At 38.6% G+C, this 20,589-nt stretch overlaps 1 protein-coding gene across 3 annotated transcripts in view; it reads right to left on the bottom strand.

Annotated features, from left to right (window-relative positions):
• Positions 1-20,589, bottom strand: part of LOC126480661 (guanine nucleotide-binding protein subunit beta-5) — a 167,062-nt gene that overhangs the window by 67,412 nt on the left and 79,061 nt on the right. For all 3 annotated transcript variants that reach the window (XM_050103886.1, XM_050103884.1, XM_050103885.1), the window contains one exon: positions 14,292-14,410. In XM_050103886.1, the coding sequence (XP_049959843.1) occupies positions 14,292-14,410 (119 nt within the window). The remainder of the gene's footprint in view (positions 1-14,291; positions 14,411-20,589) is intronic.

The raw sequence follows: 20,589 nt of genomic DNA, 5'->3' as shown, positions 1-20,589 counted from the left end.
CTCAATCATATCTGGGGTGTGTATTTTCAGTTAATAATAGAATAATTATTGATCCTTTTGTAGAACATTGTAGAACCTGCATTTTACTTAACTAAGTGCGATAGCCTCTATTATCCATACGGTCGTAGAAATTTGGAAATTTGTGGTAAGGTCTTATGGGACCAAACTGCTGATGTCATCGGTCCCTAAGCTTACACACTACTTAATCTAACTTAAACTCACTTATGCTAACGATGACAAACACACCCATACCTGAGGGAGGACTCAAACCTCCGACGGGGGAAGCCGCGCGGACCTTGACAAGATGCCTCAGACCGCTCGGCTACCCCGTGTGGCCACACGGTCGTAGAATACTCAATAAATTCCAAAGGACTGCCACCAGACAGTATAACCATTGGGCATAATACCAATTTTATTTCATATGTATCTGTGAAACAATGCAGCACACTATGAAGGGGAGATTGTTACAGCCTGATGCCTGGGAATGAGTATTTTGGAAATGGCGAAGCTGTTCAGCTGTTCTCGTGCTGTTATAAACATCTTTATAAAGTGGCTGGGCAATGGTAAAACCACAAGTAAGCAACAGTGTGTTGGACATCAACATCTCACCACAAAACATTAGGATTCAAGACTTGTTCACTCTGTAATGCATGATAGGTGGCGATTTGTGGCAGATCTGATGAGAGAGTATGTGCAGAAGTGTTTCAGAGCATACTGTTCATTGCACAATGCTGAACATAGGACGTCGCAGCAGATGACTCCTATATGTTTCCATGTTAATTCAATGACATTGTCAATTATGACTGCAGTGGGCAATGGATCATTGAGACTAGACCATGGATCAATGGAAATATGTCACCGGATTGGATGAATTATGTTTGTTGTTACACTAGGCCAATGGTTGTGATTGGAGACACTATTATCCATGTGAGCAGGGGCTCAAAATCTGCACTATGCCACAGGTGTAGGCTGGTGGGGAAGTATTACACTACGGGGGACATTCACCTGGGCTTCTATGGGACCTGTGGCAGTAATCAAAGGCACCATGACAGTTATGGACTACATTAAAATTATTGTAGACCACTTGCATCCCTTCATGCTTGATGTCTTCCCGACGGTGATGGCATCTTGCTACATGATAATTGTCTGTGTCACAATGCCAGAATTGTGCAACATGATTTGAGGGACTTGATAGTGAACTCACATGATGTGATGGTCATTAAATTCCTCCCATCTGAAACCAATGGAAAACATCTGTGACACTATCTGGTGACAACTTCTAGCCCACAAATCATAGGCAGAATATACTACGAGTTGTGGGAGACAATTCCAGACACATCTGAAAAATTGCAGAGACTTTTTATTTGTATACTGGATGGTTCCATTCTTGTTGAAACTACGCTTCCTGCTAACAGGACTGCGAAACAATGTGGAATGGATGCATTAAAATATTTATTTTAATGAAACACATAGAGTGAAGATGCACCTAGTATAATATGAAGCTTTTTTTACACAAACATATTGAAATTAAAGTAGTAACCTTTCCCATTTCAGCTGAATTGCAGATGTAGCCTATCACACAAGTCCTTGACAAACGAACTAAGAACAAATTTATTTCATATCTTCTATAAGCAAAACGAAACTACTCTAGGGTTTAATGAAAATAAACACTACTTGTCCTCAGGTGGCACAACGGTGGGGATGACAAACTTGGGGACAGTTGTTGTCAATCAACTGTGTATATATTGTTGCTGATGGAAATGGTGGTCATTTCACAGACTGCTGTAAAACTTTCCTGGTCATATTTTGTGTTTTGAGTAAGGGGATTGTGACATTAACCAACAAACTGAAGGTGGGTCAAGTGTCATACCTCTGTAATGGAAGTGGCTCATACAACTGCAAATATACCAATGATGATATTTTACTGATATAGCAGTATATATATTGTCTATACCAAGGGAGAGGAGTCATTATCATATAAGTAAGTCCTATAAAGAATACTTCAGCTGTGATATTAGTATCAGTCACTTAATACAAGGCATTTAAAGTCAAATTTCCAGACACCAAAGTTAAAGAAATGTAATCTAAAAGGATATTTTTAAAATGTTTTCTGAATCCATTCTTTGGAGGACAAAGGTCAGATACTTGTAAGAAATGTGACTTGTTGAAGCTTGAGGTGAAAAGATACACAAATAACAGAAAAGCACAGAACACACTGTAACTGCGTCATAGGAAGGTAGAAAGTGCAATGACAAACATGAAGAATGATGAGACTTCTTCAGGTATGCCTGGAAGTAACACTAGTACATTAGCAACTGATCTGCAACAAGTATTGGTTGGTCCAAGTCTTGGACACTGTGATATGTTATACTTACACCAGTTTTAATGTTACGAATTCTATGTTCATGCTCATGACAACAGTGAGGAAATAAAGTGTTCGTGGAATGTCGGTGAAGGATCTCATAGAGCTAAAAGCACAACAACAAGTCCATTCCATGTCCTGAATTGCACTAAAATGCTGTTGTGTAGCTGGTAACAAAAGGAAACTTGTAGTTTGGTGTGGCAACTGATGTGGATAAAAGATAAACTGTGTCTTGTGGCCTATTTGACTGTGTAAACATAAGTATCTGGTTTTAGGCCACTGTTCCCAATCTTGTGATACAAATTTTGGCTTAATAGAAAATTGCAAGAAGATAGTTAAGTGCTAACAACATGTACATGATGATTCACAAGAAGAAATTAATTCAGCACACCGTTCTTCACCACTCAACACACTCATAAGGGAGGTTAAAAATTTTATTGACTTCCGACTGCTGCTGAGAGTTATCAACACTATGACACTGCACATTAGTTAAGTTGCAAAGATTAAAATCACCTCACCTTGAATAGTGCATATCAAAAATACATTCACTGACACTGAACAGTGAAAAAGTGTAAAAATTCTAAAGAAAGGCATAACTATTGACTTCATAAGACACTTATAAGAGTTGAGGGACATGAGAGGAAAGCAGAGGTTGGGAAGGGAGTGAAACAGAGTTGTAGCCTCTCCCCGATGTTATTCAATCTATACATTGAGCAAGCAGTAAAGGAAACAAAAGAAAAATTCGGAGTAGGTATTAAAATCCATGGAGAAGAAATAAAAACGTTGAAGTTCGCCGATGACATTGTAATTCTGTCAGAGACAGCAAAGGACTTGGAAGAGCAGTTGAACGGAATGGACAGTGTCTTGAAAGGAGGATATAAGATGAACATCAACAAAAGCAAAATGAGGATAATGGAATGTAGTCGAATTAAGTCGGGTGATGCTGAGGGAATTACACTCCTGGAAATTGAAATAAGAACACCGTGAATTCATTGTCCCAGGAAGGGGAAACTTTATTGACACATTCCTGGGGTCAGATACATCACATGATCACACTGACAGAACCACAGGCACATAGACACAGGCAACAGAGCATGCACAATGTCGGCACTAGTACAGTGTATATCCACCTTTCACAGCAATGCAGGCTGCTATTCTCCCATGGAGACGATCGTAGAGATGCTGGATGTAGTCCTGTGGAACGGCTTGCCATGCCATTTCCACCTGGCGCCTCAGTTGGACCAGCGTTCGTGCTGGACGTGCAGACCGCGTGAGACGACGCTTCATCCAGTCCCAAACATGCTCAATGGGGGACAGATCCGGAGATCTTGCTGGCCAGGGTAGTTGACTTACACCTTCTAGAGCACGTTGGGTGGCATGGGATACATGCGGACGTGCATTGTCCTGTTGGAACAGCAAGTTCCCTTGCCGGTCTAGGAATGGTAGAACGATGGGTTCGATGACTGTTTGGATGTACCGTGCACTATTCAGTGTCCCCTCGACGATCACCAGTGGTGTACGGCCAGTGTAGGAGATCGCTCCCCACACCATGATGCCGGGTGTTGGCCCTGTGTGCCTCGGTCGTATGCAGTCCTGATTGTGGCGCTCACCTGCACGGCGCCAAACACACATACGACCATCATTGGCACCAAGGCAGAAGCGACTCTCATCGCTGAAGACGACACGTCTCCATTCGTCCCTCCATTCACGCCTGTCGCGACACCACTGGAGGCGGGCTGCACGATGTTGGGGCGTGAGCGGAAGACGGCCTAACGGTGTGCGGGACCGTAGCCCAGCTTCATGGAGACGGTTGCGAATGGTCCTCGCCGATACCCCAGGAGCAACAGTGTCCCTAATTTGCTGGGAAGTGGCGGTGCGGTCCCCTACGGCACTGCGTAGGATCCTACGGTCTTGGCGTGCATCTGTGCGTCGCTGCGGTCCGGTCCCAGGTCGACGGGCACGTGCACCTTCCTCCGACCACTGGCGACAACATCGATGTACTGTGGAGACCTCACGCCCCACGTGTTGAGAAATTCGGCGGTACGTCCACCCGGCCTCCCGCATGCCCACTATACGCCCTCGCTCAAAGTCCGTCAACTGCACATACAGTTCACGTCCACGCTGTCGCGGCATGCTACCAGTGTTAAAGACTGCGATGGAGCTCCGTATGCCACGGCAAACTGGCTGACACTGACGGCGGCGGTGCACAAATGCTGCACAGCTAGCGCCATTCGACGGCCAACACCGTGGTTCCTGGTGTGTCCGCTGTGCCGTGCGTGTGATCATTGCTTGTACAGCCCTCTCGCAGTGTCCGGAGCAAGTATGGTGGGTCTGACACACCGGTGTCAATGTGTTCTTTTTTCCATTTCCAGGAGTGTAACTGATGATGGCCGAAGTAGAGAGGATATAAAATGCAGACTGGCAATGGCAGGGAAAGTGTTTCTGAAGAAGAGAAATTTGTTAACATCGAGTATAGATTTAAGTGTCAGGAAGTCGTTCCTGAAAGTATTTGTATGGAGTGTAGCCATGTATGGAAGTGAAACATGGACGATAAATAGTTTGGACAAGAAGAGAATAGAAGCTTTTGAAATGTGGTGCTACAGAAGAATGCTGAAGATTAGATGGGTAGATCACATAACTAATGAGGAGGTATTGAATAGAATTGGGGAGAAGAGGAGTTTGTGGCACAACTTGACAAGAAGAAGGGACCGGTTGGTAGGACATGTTCTGAGGCACCAAGGGATCACAAATTTAGCATTGGAGGGCAGTGTGGAGGGTAAAAGTCATAGAGGGAGACCAAGAGATGAATACACTAAGCAGATTCAGAAGGATGTAGGTTGCAGTAAGTACTGGGAGATGAAGAAGCTTGCACAGGATAGAGTAGCATGGAGAGCTGCATCAAACCAGTCTCAGTACTGAAGACCACAACAACAACAACACTGACTTCATTCATACCCAGCTTTCAGTGCTGCAAAATATTCCATGACAGTCTGCTTGCTATGGTAGCCTTTAGACCATATTACCAAGGGCAATTTTTCAGCCATTTCTGTAATGATAATGCAAACTGATTTCTCTTTCATATTGTTTGTCATGTTCTAAGAAAATTATATTTAGGTATGTATTATGGCATGATATCTCTGTCTGACTAGCCCATTTAGTATGAATAAGATAGTGTGTAAGATACCTTCTGCTCTCAAGTGTTTAATTCTCTCTTTCTGAACAATTCAATGCAACTTTATCTCAATTTGCAATATAGTTTATACATATATTTTTTTGTTATATCTCAAAACATTACTTTCAGTCCTTAGCAATTTAGAATGTTAGATCTTCAATTTATTGTGTACACTCTGTTTATTTGCACATCCATCTCACACTGACCTCCCCAACTATTTTTCTGCTGTAAACACAACAAAACAAAAAGGACAATGGATAAAAAACAAGTAGGCATAAACAAACTGCCTACATTCTTAACACGATGTATACTGGCATTGAAAAGCACTCAACAACTTGAAGCTGATATGACCATCAATTGATATGGTCCAATGAGCGTGGCATGCTGTTTTCTTCCTCTATCCTGCCAGTTACAGGGAGAACTTAAAGGTTTACAAGCATAATAACAGGCTACATTCACAGAAGGCAAATGATAGCTTACAACATCAAGAAAGCGCGCTATTCAAACAGAAACAGAAATTGCTCAAATATGCAACATCCATTGTGCAAAATGAATAGAACATTACAAGAACTTGTGATACAAAGAAACATGCTACACAGAGAATAGAGACGATGAAACTGAAATAGGATGCATAGATGATTTATGTATGGATGAACTAAGATAAGCCCTCAACTCTACAAATAACACGAAAGCTCCTGGTATAGATAGCATTAACTCTGAACTGCTAAACTGTGGAGAAGTAGAGCTATTCCAGAAGCATGGTCACAAGCAAAGGTAATATCGATGTTTAAACAAGGAGACGAAAACATAACAGCTAGGACCTTTCTGATTCTTTAAAGTTTCTTAAGAGCAGACTCTTACATAAATTAATTAAAAAGCTAATAACATGTCAACAGCAATCCTATGCATAGCCAAATAAGGACAATATAAGTAATGCTATATTTTGGGAAATGTTAGGATGAAATAAATCTGTACATTGTATTCCTCTTGCCTCAAGTAAAGACAGTAATTGGTAGGAATGTTTGAAACCATACTATTACCTTAAAATCACTGAAATACAGCTATAATCGTTGTCTATAACAGATGTTTTAAAGCTGATGTTATTTGAAAGTAAAGAACAGAGTCAAACTAAAATAAGTTTTACTAAGTAACTGCAAAGCATTATTCTGTCTGCCAGGGTCATTCTCGAAAGATTGTTATTACTGAAATGAAGCACATTTTTATTTAAGCTAGGAAATATGCTAGGAAGAAATTATATTTGATATTTTATGAATAATCCACAAACATGTAATATGTATTGATATTATTTACATATTTGATTATTTTCATTGTAAATGAGACTGATCTGTAATGAAATTCATACATGTTGTCTGTTCAAAAAATTCTGGAACGTTCGTAATTTCTGTTGACAGAGAGAAACTGTGGGAATTAGGGAGGAAAAGTGAACATCCACAACATTTAATAAATGTTTTAAATAATCTGCGCAGATACATGGTATTGATTTTAGATGTAAATGGTACTCTAACACAGACTATAAGCACAAAGGAGATAGACAAGGGTGCAAAATTTCACCCATCCTTTTAAACATTTATTTAGATTATGCAATCTGGAAATGGAAGGAGATTTTTTAACAAGGGAATTAAGATTAACAGAAATTTCCAATTTAATTGTCTTTTATATGCAGACAATGCCACACTGCAGGCTGAAAACGAAGATAACGTACAGAGGGGAATACATTTATTAGGTATGATTTGTAAAGAGTATCATTTGACAATATTAGAAAAAAAAAAAAAAAAAAGACAAAAATCAAAAGAAAGCATGTTGTGCGACAAAAGTTCTGATTTTTTTAATTATTATTATTACTTATTTATTTTTTTTTTACAACAGAATAATAGACAAGGTTTAACATTTTCACCATTTAGATTGCGGCATCACATATGACTATAACAAAGACGTAGAAAAAAATTAGCCAAGTTCTAGCACATATGTGGAACAAATGAAATGCACAAAGGAAGAGGAGTGAAATTTTATAAGAAAATTCTTGTTTATAGAAGTGAATTGTGGGTTATACATAAACACTACGAAATTTGCATCCAAGCAACAGAGATGAGATATCTAAGAGCGGGAAAGGGATGTGCACAAAAGCCAACAGATTTGGAAATTTGGAAATCAGGAAATAAATGAATATATTTAATATCCTCAATAAAATAGAAGAAAATGGAAAGACTGGAATGAACACCTGAAAGAATGTATGAAAAAGATTAGCTCTCCAAATGAGAAGATTTAAGATAGCTGGGAGAAGTCAAGGAAGGTGGAGGAAGCGATGGGTATCATAAAAAAAGAAAAACACTAATGTTTGAAGTGAAGATGATGATGATCCAAATCACAGTGCAAACTAAAATGATTCACATACTCATGTCATTTCCAAAGGTCAAAACTTGCTTTAGTCTTGCAAAGCAAATCACAACACTGATTGAGGATTTAAACCTTTTGACTCATAATATGACACCTTTTCACTGAACTGGCAACCTATACACTATACAACATAATCTGCAACAATTTTATGAATCATCTTAAGACAACAAGAGTTTTCACTTTACAATCTCACATGTCAGGATATGATTTTTCCATCCAACTGTGCAACATAGGTTAAATTTTTGGACTATTTATTTTCCTATTATACAAAATCCTTTTTCCACAATATTGATAGAGGTTTTCAAGGATGACAGCAAAGAGCAGAGTTATTAGTTTTGAGATTGGGAATACTTGTGCAGAACGACTAGATAATTATAAGTGAAAATGACAAAATTCCAATATTACCACTGCTTTACTGATAATAAAAAGTCATGTTAATACATTTCTGTAATAGCTCTGTTTATGTGCATATTTGCGCAAAGTCGTATATTTGAAAACGTTGTTTAAAGTGGCATCTCCCAGCTTCTACATCGACGAGAGACTGTTACATAATGTTCTATCACATCTGTTAAAAAAGTGCAGTTCAAACAATATAACAGGTAGCAACAATTCTTGCTAGATAGTCCACTTCAGTCACATCAGGCATCTCATGTCCAAGATTTTTCATATGACCACATGATAGAAATCTCCCAAATTTTAGCATTAGTGACATTTACTCTTCCCACTCATCACTACGTATGTCTACATATTCGCCATGCTTGCCACCCATACAATCAGAGATTCTTTTGTGTCCTTTTTTCAGTGCTTGCCTGTTAATGTGAGGTGACAGTTGAGCTGTTTAGCATGCCCCTGCGATGCTATACGTTTGATCCCTGGTGACCTACAGATAAGGCAAGCTCAAAAAAAGATTGAGGAAATATTAATCTCATACACGGGAAAAATCTTATTTAATAATCACTAATGGCAATGGACCAATAAAACATGAAAATATGCTTACCACACCACACATGGATATTTTAATGAAAGTGGTCATCTATCTACAACAGAAAGTAGCGGTCACTGGAACCATTGAGTTTATTACCATGAAGCATCCACATGTGAGTTGCCCACTGAGATAAGTAAAAGAAAATTTAATAAATAGATACGAGATTATATGAGGGAGGTTTGGTAAGTCTCAACATAGTCTCCTTTGAGGGATATACACTTGCTCCAGCGACTTTCCACCTTTTTCATCTCATCCAACCAATAGGCTCTGTCAAACTCTGCAAAATACTCATTGATTGCAACTATAACTTCCTCATTTGATGTAAATTTCTTCCCAAGCCAGGTCAAAATTTCAAATTAGGGAACAGGAAACAGTCACTTGTGACTGAATAGAGTGGATGAGGAACCAATTTAATGCCCAAATCACACTGATGTGTGGGATGCTGCATTATCCTGATGAAAAAGTACTTTTTTTGTGCCAATTTTGTTCTTCCTTTCAGCCAAAACAAATTTCAAACGAACCAACAATGAAGCATAATAGGCCCCAGTTATGATTCTGCCCTGTTTCAAGTAATCTATGAGGATTCTACCTTTGGAGTCCCAAAAAGCAGTGGTGATCACCTTACCAGCTGACAAAACGGTCTTTGCCTTCTTCGGTGTACTTTCGCTAGCATTTGTCCACTGTTTTGAATCTGGTGTGTAATGATGGATCTATATTTCATCAACAGTCACAAATCGGCACATAAAAAGTCATGCAGATTGCAACTAAGCATTGTCTTGAAACGTTGTGCCAGATGTGCTTTTGATCAACTGTGAACAGTCGTGGTGCCCACCTCACACACACCTTCTTCACAGCCAATTCTCCATCTCACAAAGCTTTATTTGGCATTGCCGTATCATGGACTTTTTCATTGGTTTCCTTTGTAGGGACCTCAAATGGGCAGCTGGAGTGGGCTTTGTCTTTGGTGCATGTAAACTCCCATTTAAATTCATTAATCCAAAAGCAAATGGTCTTCAATGATGGTGCAGAGTCCATGTGAACTTTATCCAATTCTGTTTTGCTCTGTGTGGCAGTCCACCAACTCAAATGAAAATGTTTGATAACAGTACAAAACACAGTTTTTTTTTTCATTTTCAATCACAGTTGACTCACTGACCAATTGAGATGGCTTTCAACACTGAACTGTATACTGTACATTGTTGAAATTCTTAATACGACCCTTGGAATAATCAAGCTTACCAACCATGACGGTACAACAAAAATGCTGCATTCTTTCTCAGAAATTTACCAAACTTATCAAACTACCCTCATAATTGGGAAATCTAATATTGGCACATTAGTGACCACAATAGAAGCATAATCATGAGAATAAATTACAGACACTGCCAACGACTGCAAGAGTGGTTAGTGGTTTGAAGAAAGAACCCAGAAAAATACGTACGAACACCAGTAGAATCACAAAAATGCATAATGGGAGCAACTAGCTGACTATAAATGTTACAGCTATGGAATTAGCCACTGATGAAAGTTAACAAGCATTGTGGCGCCACTGACTTGGTTACTGCATCACCAGCTCATTCTTACCCGTCTCACATGGAGCGTATGTGGAAGGCGACAGCAAAACTGGCTGGCAATTCTGAGTCCAGCTTGCCCACTGTACTTAGTGCTAAAGTGGAGACACCCTTCTATATGACAGCATGCCTCGTCTCATCAGTCGTGTGGCAGCAAGTATTTACTCTCCCATCTCCTAATGGCATGTTTTGTCTATCTGAAACTTGGTTCTTTCTCCCAGTGTAGGAATATCACCGGCCAATTGCAGCAGACCTTGTGAGTTCCGACTCGCAATAATTCTCTAAATAAGTTAAACAAACTTCTACTGCTGTGGATTTTATTATAATTAACCTATGAAACTGTGGCATGGGGAGGAAGGCAAAAACACTCTCCCATTCCATGACAGGGTTCTAAACCTGATGAATCAAAGAGCATGTAGACGCACATCCCTGGTCCCTTTAAACAAACTCCCATGTTGTGAGCCAGCTAGAAAAACCTCTCCAAGGCTGCAGAAAATTTCCCTCACTGTAATAAAAGGGAACACTGCATGTAAATTAGCTGGGCAGTTATTGGTAGTACTGAGTACAGTCTGTGGTTGTTATGCAGCATTAAACAGTTGATTACACTGACTGTGAGGATGTGCATATGATACTATGAAACATGTTACATGATAGTTTGGTGGTAAGTTGCCACATAAAATTACTGCTAAATTAATGCTGAGTACCCTTCTCTTAATTACAGAATTTGCAACTTTTTATACAGGCTAACAAATTAAACAAAATTAAAATATATTCTTCGTTTTACCATCTCACAAGAGGACCTTGTGGACTGGTCCTGTTATTCATACCAACTGAAACACTGTGCCCAGAGATGAATATCCTAAAGAACTACAATACATTTAAATAAGACACACACACTCAGTACACAGCACTGAATTCTATGTAAAGTCATTCATTTGAATCACAGTAGTAGCAACACTTTTTTGCTTTTATTGAAAATCCATGTTTATTAATAAATATTGAAAAATTGCTTTTAGTAAACACAAAATCTTTTTATTTTTAATTACTAATTGGATGAAAAATGTATGTCATAACAAAACAAAACTTTGTAAAAAATCTGAAACATCAAACAGAAAATAAAATACTTTTTTTTATTTCCAGAGTTTGAAGAGTATTATTAATGCAGATAATTTTATTATATTACAATAAGAATTTCACAAGTATGTATTAAATTTTAATTTATTTTCAAACAAGCAATAATTAAAAATAAAATATGTTGTTTTTATTATATAGTATGATTCAATATTTGTTAATTAACATTGATGATGATGATGAGTCCCATACTTCTTTACAGAGCGTAGGGGAGCGACGTGGGAGAACCGCGCCGCCTTACTAGGCAAGGTCCTAGTGGAGGTGGTTTGCCATTGCCTTCCTCCGACCGTAATGGGGATGAATGATAATGATGAAGACGACAAAATAACACCCAGTCATCTCGAGGCAGGAAAAATTCCTGACCCCGCCGGGAATCGAACCCGGGACCCCGTGCTCGGGAAGCGAGAACGCTACCGCGAGACCATGAGGGGCGGACAATTAACATTACCATTTGATATTAAATATACAATTTGAATACAAAAAGTTGCTACTACTGAGATTTGAATTAGCAACTTTATGATCTCAAGACCATAGCAGTACACACTAAACTATCGGTGTCTATGTTACTAAAGAAAAAAATGTTTGGTACTTAACCACACTTGTGAATAATAGATACTTCAAAGGCAATTTTCTATTTTCTTTCTTTCTTTTTTAAATTAGGTGATGTTTTAGGAGATTGCTGTTGGGGCATTGATTTCAAATCCCATACAGTATGGGCCAAATCGAAGAGGGTCAGTCCCATTGTCAGCTGCATATTTATTTTTATGATACAACTAGTTACTATCAGTCAAATAATGATTGTATAGTCATATTATAAAAAAAAGTGTTTAACTGAGGCAGTAAAGTACAGGATACACTTTAAACTCCAACACAGTTGTACGATCTCTCATAACAAATAGTCAGGTGTCAGCAATAGTGAATTTAAAAAGTTTTATACTGTGCTGCAGAGATATATGATGTCCATACACATTATAGCATATATACACAACAGGTCACTAACAACAAGAAAGAGCCATCTACTACTTATTCCACGCTTAAAGAGATGCAAGGATTTAATACCCAAAGACAGCACATACTGGGTAATACATGCAGATTCCAAAAAAAAAAACAACTGAGGCCACAGAAATAAAACAGAAAATGAATTTATCAACAACCATAGATCAAATATAAGTCTTTTCAGCAAAATAATTTTAAAATAAAACTGGGAATTTCATAACTGATCAAAAGCTTTCCCCAATGTAATTTCAATTCTTATAACCTTATAAAAATACTTAAAATTGGATATTGCAAGTTTGAATTGAGGCAGTGACGTATTTCCTTGAAACTTTGAGCTTCTGCCTGAATTACAAAGATTCCAAGAATAATTAGCAGTATGAAACTACTGAGATCATGTTTTACAATATATACTAAGGGAAAACAAAGAAAACTGCATATTAAGAAAATCAAAAGCTGAAATAATTTAAACCATCCATTACATTAAAATCTTTCCAAAATATTTTGGGTATTCACCATAACACTTACCACACATGCAGTTTCAGTGAATCTTTATTACAGTTCACTATATTTTCGGTCCACATAAGACTAATTATGAAGATCCCTGCACTGGTACCTAGATCCAACAAAATATGCCAGTGCTCTACTTATATTGCATTACCTTCTTTGAAAATTTATGTTATCTGGTAAACATATTCCTACTCCTACATAAAACGTCTAGATTCTCAGAATCAAGCTGTATGTGTTCTAAAGACATAAATTTAACAAGACAAGGTAATGTAAGTTTTTCACAATGAGTGTCAACACAAAATTATAACTGTTACCACCAACCATCTTGAGGCATAAATGTGTCAGTGTATACAACGCAATTATCTCTGCTTTAACATAAGACTCATTTTTATGAAAAAATCTCTCTTATTGTGCATCAATTACTGTTACACATTTCTGTAGTCTGAAAAAAAATTATTTTTATTTTCCTGCTTTTTGCTTTTGTTTGTAATGAACTCTTGTTTTGAACAGCATAAAAATATATTTTTTATTTCATAATATAACTTGAGTGCAGCATGAAGTTTTTTAAAAGGTAATGACCAAGAACAGCAGAAATTGTGATCACCACGCGTGTTTGTAAAACAGTTAACTTCATAAGCAAAAACAATGAAGAAAGGAGATAACATTTAAAAAAGGAATGAAAATTGAAAATACCCAATTCTATTTCCAAATTGCACTTAGAACAATGTCAAAATGAAGGGGACTGAAAACTTTTCATGCAATCTGTATACACATTTATCTTTTCTTTATTTTGCACCAGTCTTATTTTATGCTCTCACTATGCCATTTCAACAATTGATAGTGCACTGTTTTGCTTAAATGGTATCATGCTATAGTTTAACGGCATTCACTGGCTATTACTTAAAAGTTACATTAAAGAGAATAGCATGCAAGTAAGGAAGCCAATGCACTCACCAAGTGAAACCTTAATGCAGGCCAAACAATTGAGAGAGGGGGAAAAAAAAAAAAAAAAAAAAAGTTTCTATTTCCAAGGTAGGGATTTAGTTGCAGCTCACCTAAAGCACATATCCATGCTTACAGTTCCACAACATCAAAGGAAAAAATGATTTTCTGGAATAACATAGCATGCAACCAGCTAAACCTGTAACTTACCCACATGCAACCAAATTTCCTGATGGAGCATATGCACAAGCCATCACCCATGTAGTAGGCATTGTAACAGCATGTTCTTTGTTAGTTGTAAATGCATCCCATATAATCATTTTCCCATCCTAAGAATTGAATTGAAAAGAGACATATGGCAACATAATGCTTACAATTATACTGCAATGAATGATGTGAATATATATGTGTGTGTTTGTGTATGTTGTATGCACGCACCCACATGCACAAGCACCTGCGTGCGCGCCCACACGCACGCACACGCACAGAGGGAGGGAGGGGGAGAGGGGGAAAGGGAGAGGGGGAGGAGGAGGTAGAGGAGTGGGAAAGGGAGAGGGGGAGGAGGAAGTAGAGGGGTGGGAGAGGGGGAGGGGTTGGAGGGGGGGGGGAGAGAGAGAGAGAGAGAGAGAGAGAGAGAGAGAGAGAGAGAAGGCGCATGTGTATCAGGATGAAACATAAGGATTGAAGCGAAATTCCAGGAAATATTCTCAGGCTATCAACCAAGTAAAGTTATTAGTTTTGAAAATTTGGTTTTTTGCCCAAAACCAATGTGCCTAAAACCAGCCTTTCTTGGTAGATGGGATGAGAAAATTTCATTAATTATACTTGCCATCGGAGGTTATAGTTGCACAAATTACACATTGACTTGTTACATGTAGGCAGTTCTACTATTATCTAATATACAATAATATAGAGGCTGATCCTTATGAATCAAGTATACATGGTTACAGATTAATTATTACTCTTGAAGGTATGGAAGAAGAAATTTTATGTTACACATTTTAATTTTTCCACCTGGTATGCATAAGAAGCAATAAAATATGACTTCACTTTTTAAAAGATTTGAGTGATGAAACATTTTCAATGCAACCCCAAAAAATTGTATTTTTGTTATCCATCACTGTAAAGATTCCACTGCAAAACTGAAGAGTTCAAAGCTTTTCCATACTGTTGTATTGGTTTATGCACAAAATCAGGGCTTAAAAATACAAGAGATGTACCTCATGCTAATCATATTGAAAGATACTTTCTGTCTAGGCAGACATCCAGAATTTAAACTGCTTGTGCGTTATCTGTATGTTCACTTAATTAGTTGGTTCTTCTAGTACCAAGCAACCATTCTTTGGTTTCAGTAGAGCAAGAATCTGCCATTCCAGTCTTATAATGAGATGACAGAAGTATTATGGCATGTCCTATATTACAGACTTCAGTGCAACCTTCACAAAGTTGATATGGATTTGCTGTTTCAGGAGAACCCACAAGTACTCAGCAGAACTGACTGTTTTATAAGTTTTTGGCAAACTTACTGTGTGACATCTGGGCTGCAACTTCAATACATTGTGAACCATAAAAGCTGAAGTTATCCGTTCTGTGTCAGAATATAATCTTTATAGGGTGGAACTGATTAAAGCATTGTGGATTTGGGAGACTGTGGTGTGGAATCAATCTATTTCAAGGTCAAATGGCTCTGGAAGAACCAAATGTAGTATGTGGGGCATTAGTTGAGTTCTTGGGGAACAATGTGAATAATACAGATAGTTCTGAAAGGGCAGTGTTTTAAGTTTAACTGGTAAAAAGTACAATTATAACGAATATACTAGATACTCCTACGAGAATTAAAGTATGAGCTCAAAAAATAGAAGTGTTTAGGAGTTTCAAGTGCCTAGGGGAATGCACTGAATGGAACAACCTTAAAGGGAAAGCAATGGAAGCACGAAGGACCAAAATGGAACTAGCTTCCCAGAAAACCAACAACATATTCAATAAGAAAGCCCTCTTGTGGAACACCAAAATAAGACATTATAACACAATAATTAAGCCAGAAGCACTCTATGCAACAGAGACACTAGTCATGGGGAGAAAAGGGCAAATGGAGAAATTGGAAATCGAGGAGAGGAAAATTTTGAGGTAGATCATGAGTCCCAAATTCCAAAATCACAAACAATACTAAACCCAACTGGTTTAAGGAAGCGGAAAAGGATTTGAGAGATCTCCAGATTACCGAAGCCATGTTAAAGAATGGTTCAGCCAAGACGCTGACCAAAGACAAAACTAAAACGTTCCAAATTAAGATCAACACCAGGAAACTGATTCAGATATCAGAGGAGGAAAGAAAGAAGAGATCAGATAGAATAAGAACTATTTGGAGAAAAGGAGAGCACAAGCATCTAAGAAGTGATTGATCTTACATACCCCAAAGATGGGTGATTCAAAGTGGGAAAAAATAAATAAATGTGACGTAAAGTCATGCTGAAGACAGGTTACCATTGTTATAATAATCAGTAGTTCTCTGTTCAGGCTGACTGGGTCACTGCAGTAAAAGTCAAACATTAGGCAAGGAATGACTTTATTGTGATGTGCTTCAGAATTTACCCACCATCATAAATCCACGAGTGATCACTGCACGTTCATATGGTACTTCAAGTTGTATGTGAAACAAACACTGACAGACTGCAAACGTTTGTTTCACATACAACTTGAAATGCCATATGTATGTACAGTGATTGTTCCTGCATACCTGAAGGTGGATAGATTCCAAAATGCATCATTTGAGCAATAAGGATATTCCTTGTCTGATGTTCAACTTTTACCATTTTGACCCAGTCAGCCTGAATGCAGAACTACTGATTGTCTGACGACAGATAACAAATGACAAAAGAAATGTATTTTTCATGTACAATACAATTACAAATTAACAATTTTTGGATTTTTTCTTTACTTTTACCGTGAAACCTTACTTCTTGCCAAATTTCATGACTGTAGATCAATGGGAAGTATCCTACAGGCTTTGATGAGTGAGTGTGTGACATCAAAATATGTGACATAAATGGCCATACTTTTTTATTGCATTGACTTAGAAGCTTCTATGTTTTACACTGCCAAGGGACTGTAGGCCTTAATATGTGGTATAACCTCCAATTGGATAAGTCTATTTGTTACTGAGAAAAAGGGTTCTTAATAGATGATTGAATAGACAGTGCATCAAATAAGACAAAAAAATTTCATGTGCAATATAATTACAAGTTTACAATTTTCATATTCTTTCCTTTGGTTCACTGTCAAACCTTACTTTTTGCCTACTGGTTTCAGTGAGGTAGTTTGCCAATACCAAAATATATGACACAAATAGTTGTATCTTTTGACTGCACTGACTTAGAAGCTTCGATTTTTTACATCGCCAAGGGGCTGATGGCCTTAGTATGTGACATAAATTTCAACTTGATTTGTCTGTCTTTTCCTGAGAAAAAGGGCTTTTAACAGTCAGCTGGACACGCAGGCAGACAACAAAGCGATCCCACAAGCATTCTGATTTTACCAACTGAGTTACAGAACCCTAAAAAGGAGAGAAAAACCTAGTCATACAAATGAACCATTGTGAAACCACATGTCTGGTTGAACAAAACTGGAAATGAAATGATTCAGGCCATGAATGAACAGAACTGGGAGCACTGTTTACTATTTGGTAGATAATTTCTAATGCAGTTCTTTGTTTATTTTTTAGGGGTTTTCAAAAAGGTTTTCGTTGTTATCTGGGAAATGATTTTATGAGGTATTATCAAATATATTTATCTGGAGTAAAATTTAAGAAAGGGAGGGATTAACTTAAAAAAAAGGATAAGAGTGATAGACAGCTTTATTACTATTACATTTGTATGTTTCCACACCAGTAATTAACTGTACAAGTAATTTCATAATGGTCGGACATTTCTTACCTTCAAGAGATGAATTTCTAAGTAGTGGAGAAAAATTGTGTCATGAAATTTTAGCCCTGGATAGCTGACACCAGTAGGAACCAAAATTACTAATGTTGTGTAGGTCGACAACGCACAATTTTTAAACTACGAAAGCTTGGCACCACACATGCTCCGATTAACCTAGGGATTGCCCTGTTGCTGGATGCTCTGGACAACGTATGACCATGAATGCTTTGCATGCCAGAGATCGTGATGTATCTAAAGTGGTCTGCACACTCAGTGGTAGCGTGCCAGCCTTCCACTCTCGGGGTGCCTAGGAGCGAATCCGCCAGGGACTCAACACATCCATTGTAGTTTCATGATAAGACGTACAGTGAACAAACCCATCAACAGCTGTTAGTTTGTGTACAGTAAGTCTTTTACAAATTGTGTCTGCCCTGAAAAGGGCCTTTTTTGTAGCTAGGACATTGTTTACTTAAAGCAGGTACTTGAACTGGTGACCCTCTGATGCGACACAAGCTTGGTATGTCGAACTCTTTCAAGGATTCCTGGCATTGCCCTGATGTGATTGGCAGCATGTTGAATGTGATCCATTAATTCCTCTTTGTTTCTAGATGGTTCACTTCCGGGCGGGTGAAATAGAACCTTGAAGAATCCCCACAGGAAAATGTCTAAAGACGTGAGGTCTAGTGATTGTGGGGGCCATATCCTACGGGCACCTCTGCCAATTACTCAGCCATTGAAGAATTCATTTAGATATCCACGCACAGCATGACTGTTAGGTGAGGGGGCCCCATCATGCTGCAAGCACATGCGTAACCGTATGTCCAGGGGAACATCTTCCAGCACGTCAGGTAGAGTTTCTTGCAAAAAGCGAAGGTAGTTTGCCCCGCTAAGTCTATGAGGCAGACGGACCTGCTCAATCAGATGGTCATCCACAATGCCTACCCAAATGCTGAGCGAAAATCATTCCTGGTGTCCATGAACGTATGGGACATGAGGATTTCCCCTTGCCCAGTAATGAACATTTCGAGAGTTGTAAAGGCCATCCCAATGGAAGATGCACTCGTTAGTAAACAACACAACAGCGGCAAAGTTGGGATCTCATGCAACACATTGCAGAAACCACCGGCAAAACCCTAGCCTGTGTTCATAGGCCACCACAGGATTTAGGTCTTGGACACGGTGGAAACTAAATGGACACTGGCCGTCATCCCTCAAAACCTCCCACATTAACCAACGAGTGACCCCCATGTTGTGTCCAACCGCTCGAATACTTGTCGTAGCTGCTTCCTCGAAGTGCTCGAGAATAGTCTCTTCAAATGCAGCATCTCATCATGTTCAAGGTCTTCCAGCATCACCATGATATCCCGCTAATGAACCTGTTTCGCCAAGTCGCTGGTGAACTGCTATAAACGTATGTGGGTATGAGTGGTGTCTTGCTGGGTACTGTTCCTCATACAACCATCGACCTTTTTACCTTCGGCTAATCCGTAAACAAAAACCTTATCTCATTGTTCTTCAAATGAATAGTGTGCCGCCATGCTTACTATATGACTAAATCACAGGTAACGTGTATGTTCCATAGCGAAGCTTACATGTGAATGCCTCTGACGTGAGGTAGAGACAAACAGCACAACCTATTTGACACGTGTGCATATCATGTTGGGGCAGTGACGGGGCATGGGACGTCTGTATGTGGGAACCGAAAACCATAGCACTGACTGTAAACCGATGAACGGCAACAGGGCAATACCATGGCCAATCGGAGTGTGTGGTGACAAGTTTCCGTAGTTTAAAAATGGTTCGTTGTCAACCTAGACAACATCAGTAATTTTGGTTCCTACTGGCATCAGCTATTCAGGGTTACAATTTCATGTCACAGTTTTTCTCCAGCCTGTATAAAAGTAGCAATAGCTCTTTTGAATTTTTAGTTCCTTTCTCAAGGAGGAAAGAAGAATAGGTTCGCAAATTTTATGAATGAGGGGCAGTTCACTCAAAGAGTCCAGAAAGAGAGGATTCCACCTGTTTCGAGGATGAGAATCAACAAAAATATATTTGCTCTTCCACAATGAATGTGTTTAGAAATTTTTATATAACTCCACCCATTAAAGTCTAATGGCATAATGTTCTGGGATAACTGAAAGCTAAGAAAGAAACTCTTAATTTGAGTCTACCTGTCATATCACAGAAAACTCATCAAGAAGATTAGAATTTAACTTCCCATCAGTGACAAGGTCATTAATGAAAGAGCACAAGTTAGGACTGGTCAAGGATGGGTAAGGAAATTAACCAGGCCATTATAAAAGGAAGCATCCTGTCACTTGCCTTAACTGATGAGGGGTAATCATAGTGAACTTAAATCTAGAACCTCAGACAGATTTGAACATGTTCCTTTCAGATTTTAGTACAGTGCCTCATCCAATATGCCAATTCACTCACTTTGCTCAGAGACAGACATTTTAACTGCACCAATATGTTGATCCCTGTTTCCTCATTTGAATGTCAGTCACCTAATCATCAGTTGTTTATGTCTCACAAACCAGTAAGGAAAATACTACTCTTCAGCATCAAATGTTAATATTGATTCATTA

Source organism: Schistocerca serialis, chromosome 5, assembly GCF_023864345.2.
Source record: "Schistocerca serialis cubense isolate TAMUIC-IGC-003099 chromosome 5, iqSchSeri2.2, whole genome shotgun sequence".
NCBI lineage: Eukaryota > Metazoa > Arthropoda > Insecta > Orthoptera > Acrididae > Schistocerca > Schistocerca serialis.
The sequence above is the reverse complement of the archived record's forward strand: the minus strand, read 5'-3'. Positions and strand labels throughout refer to the sequence as shown.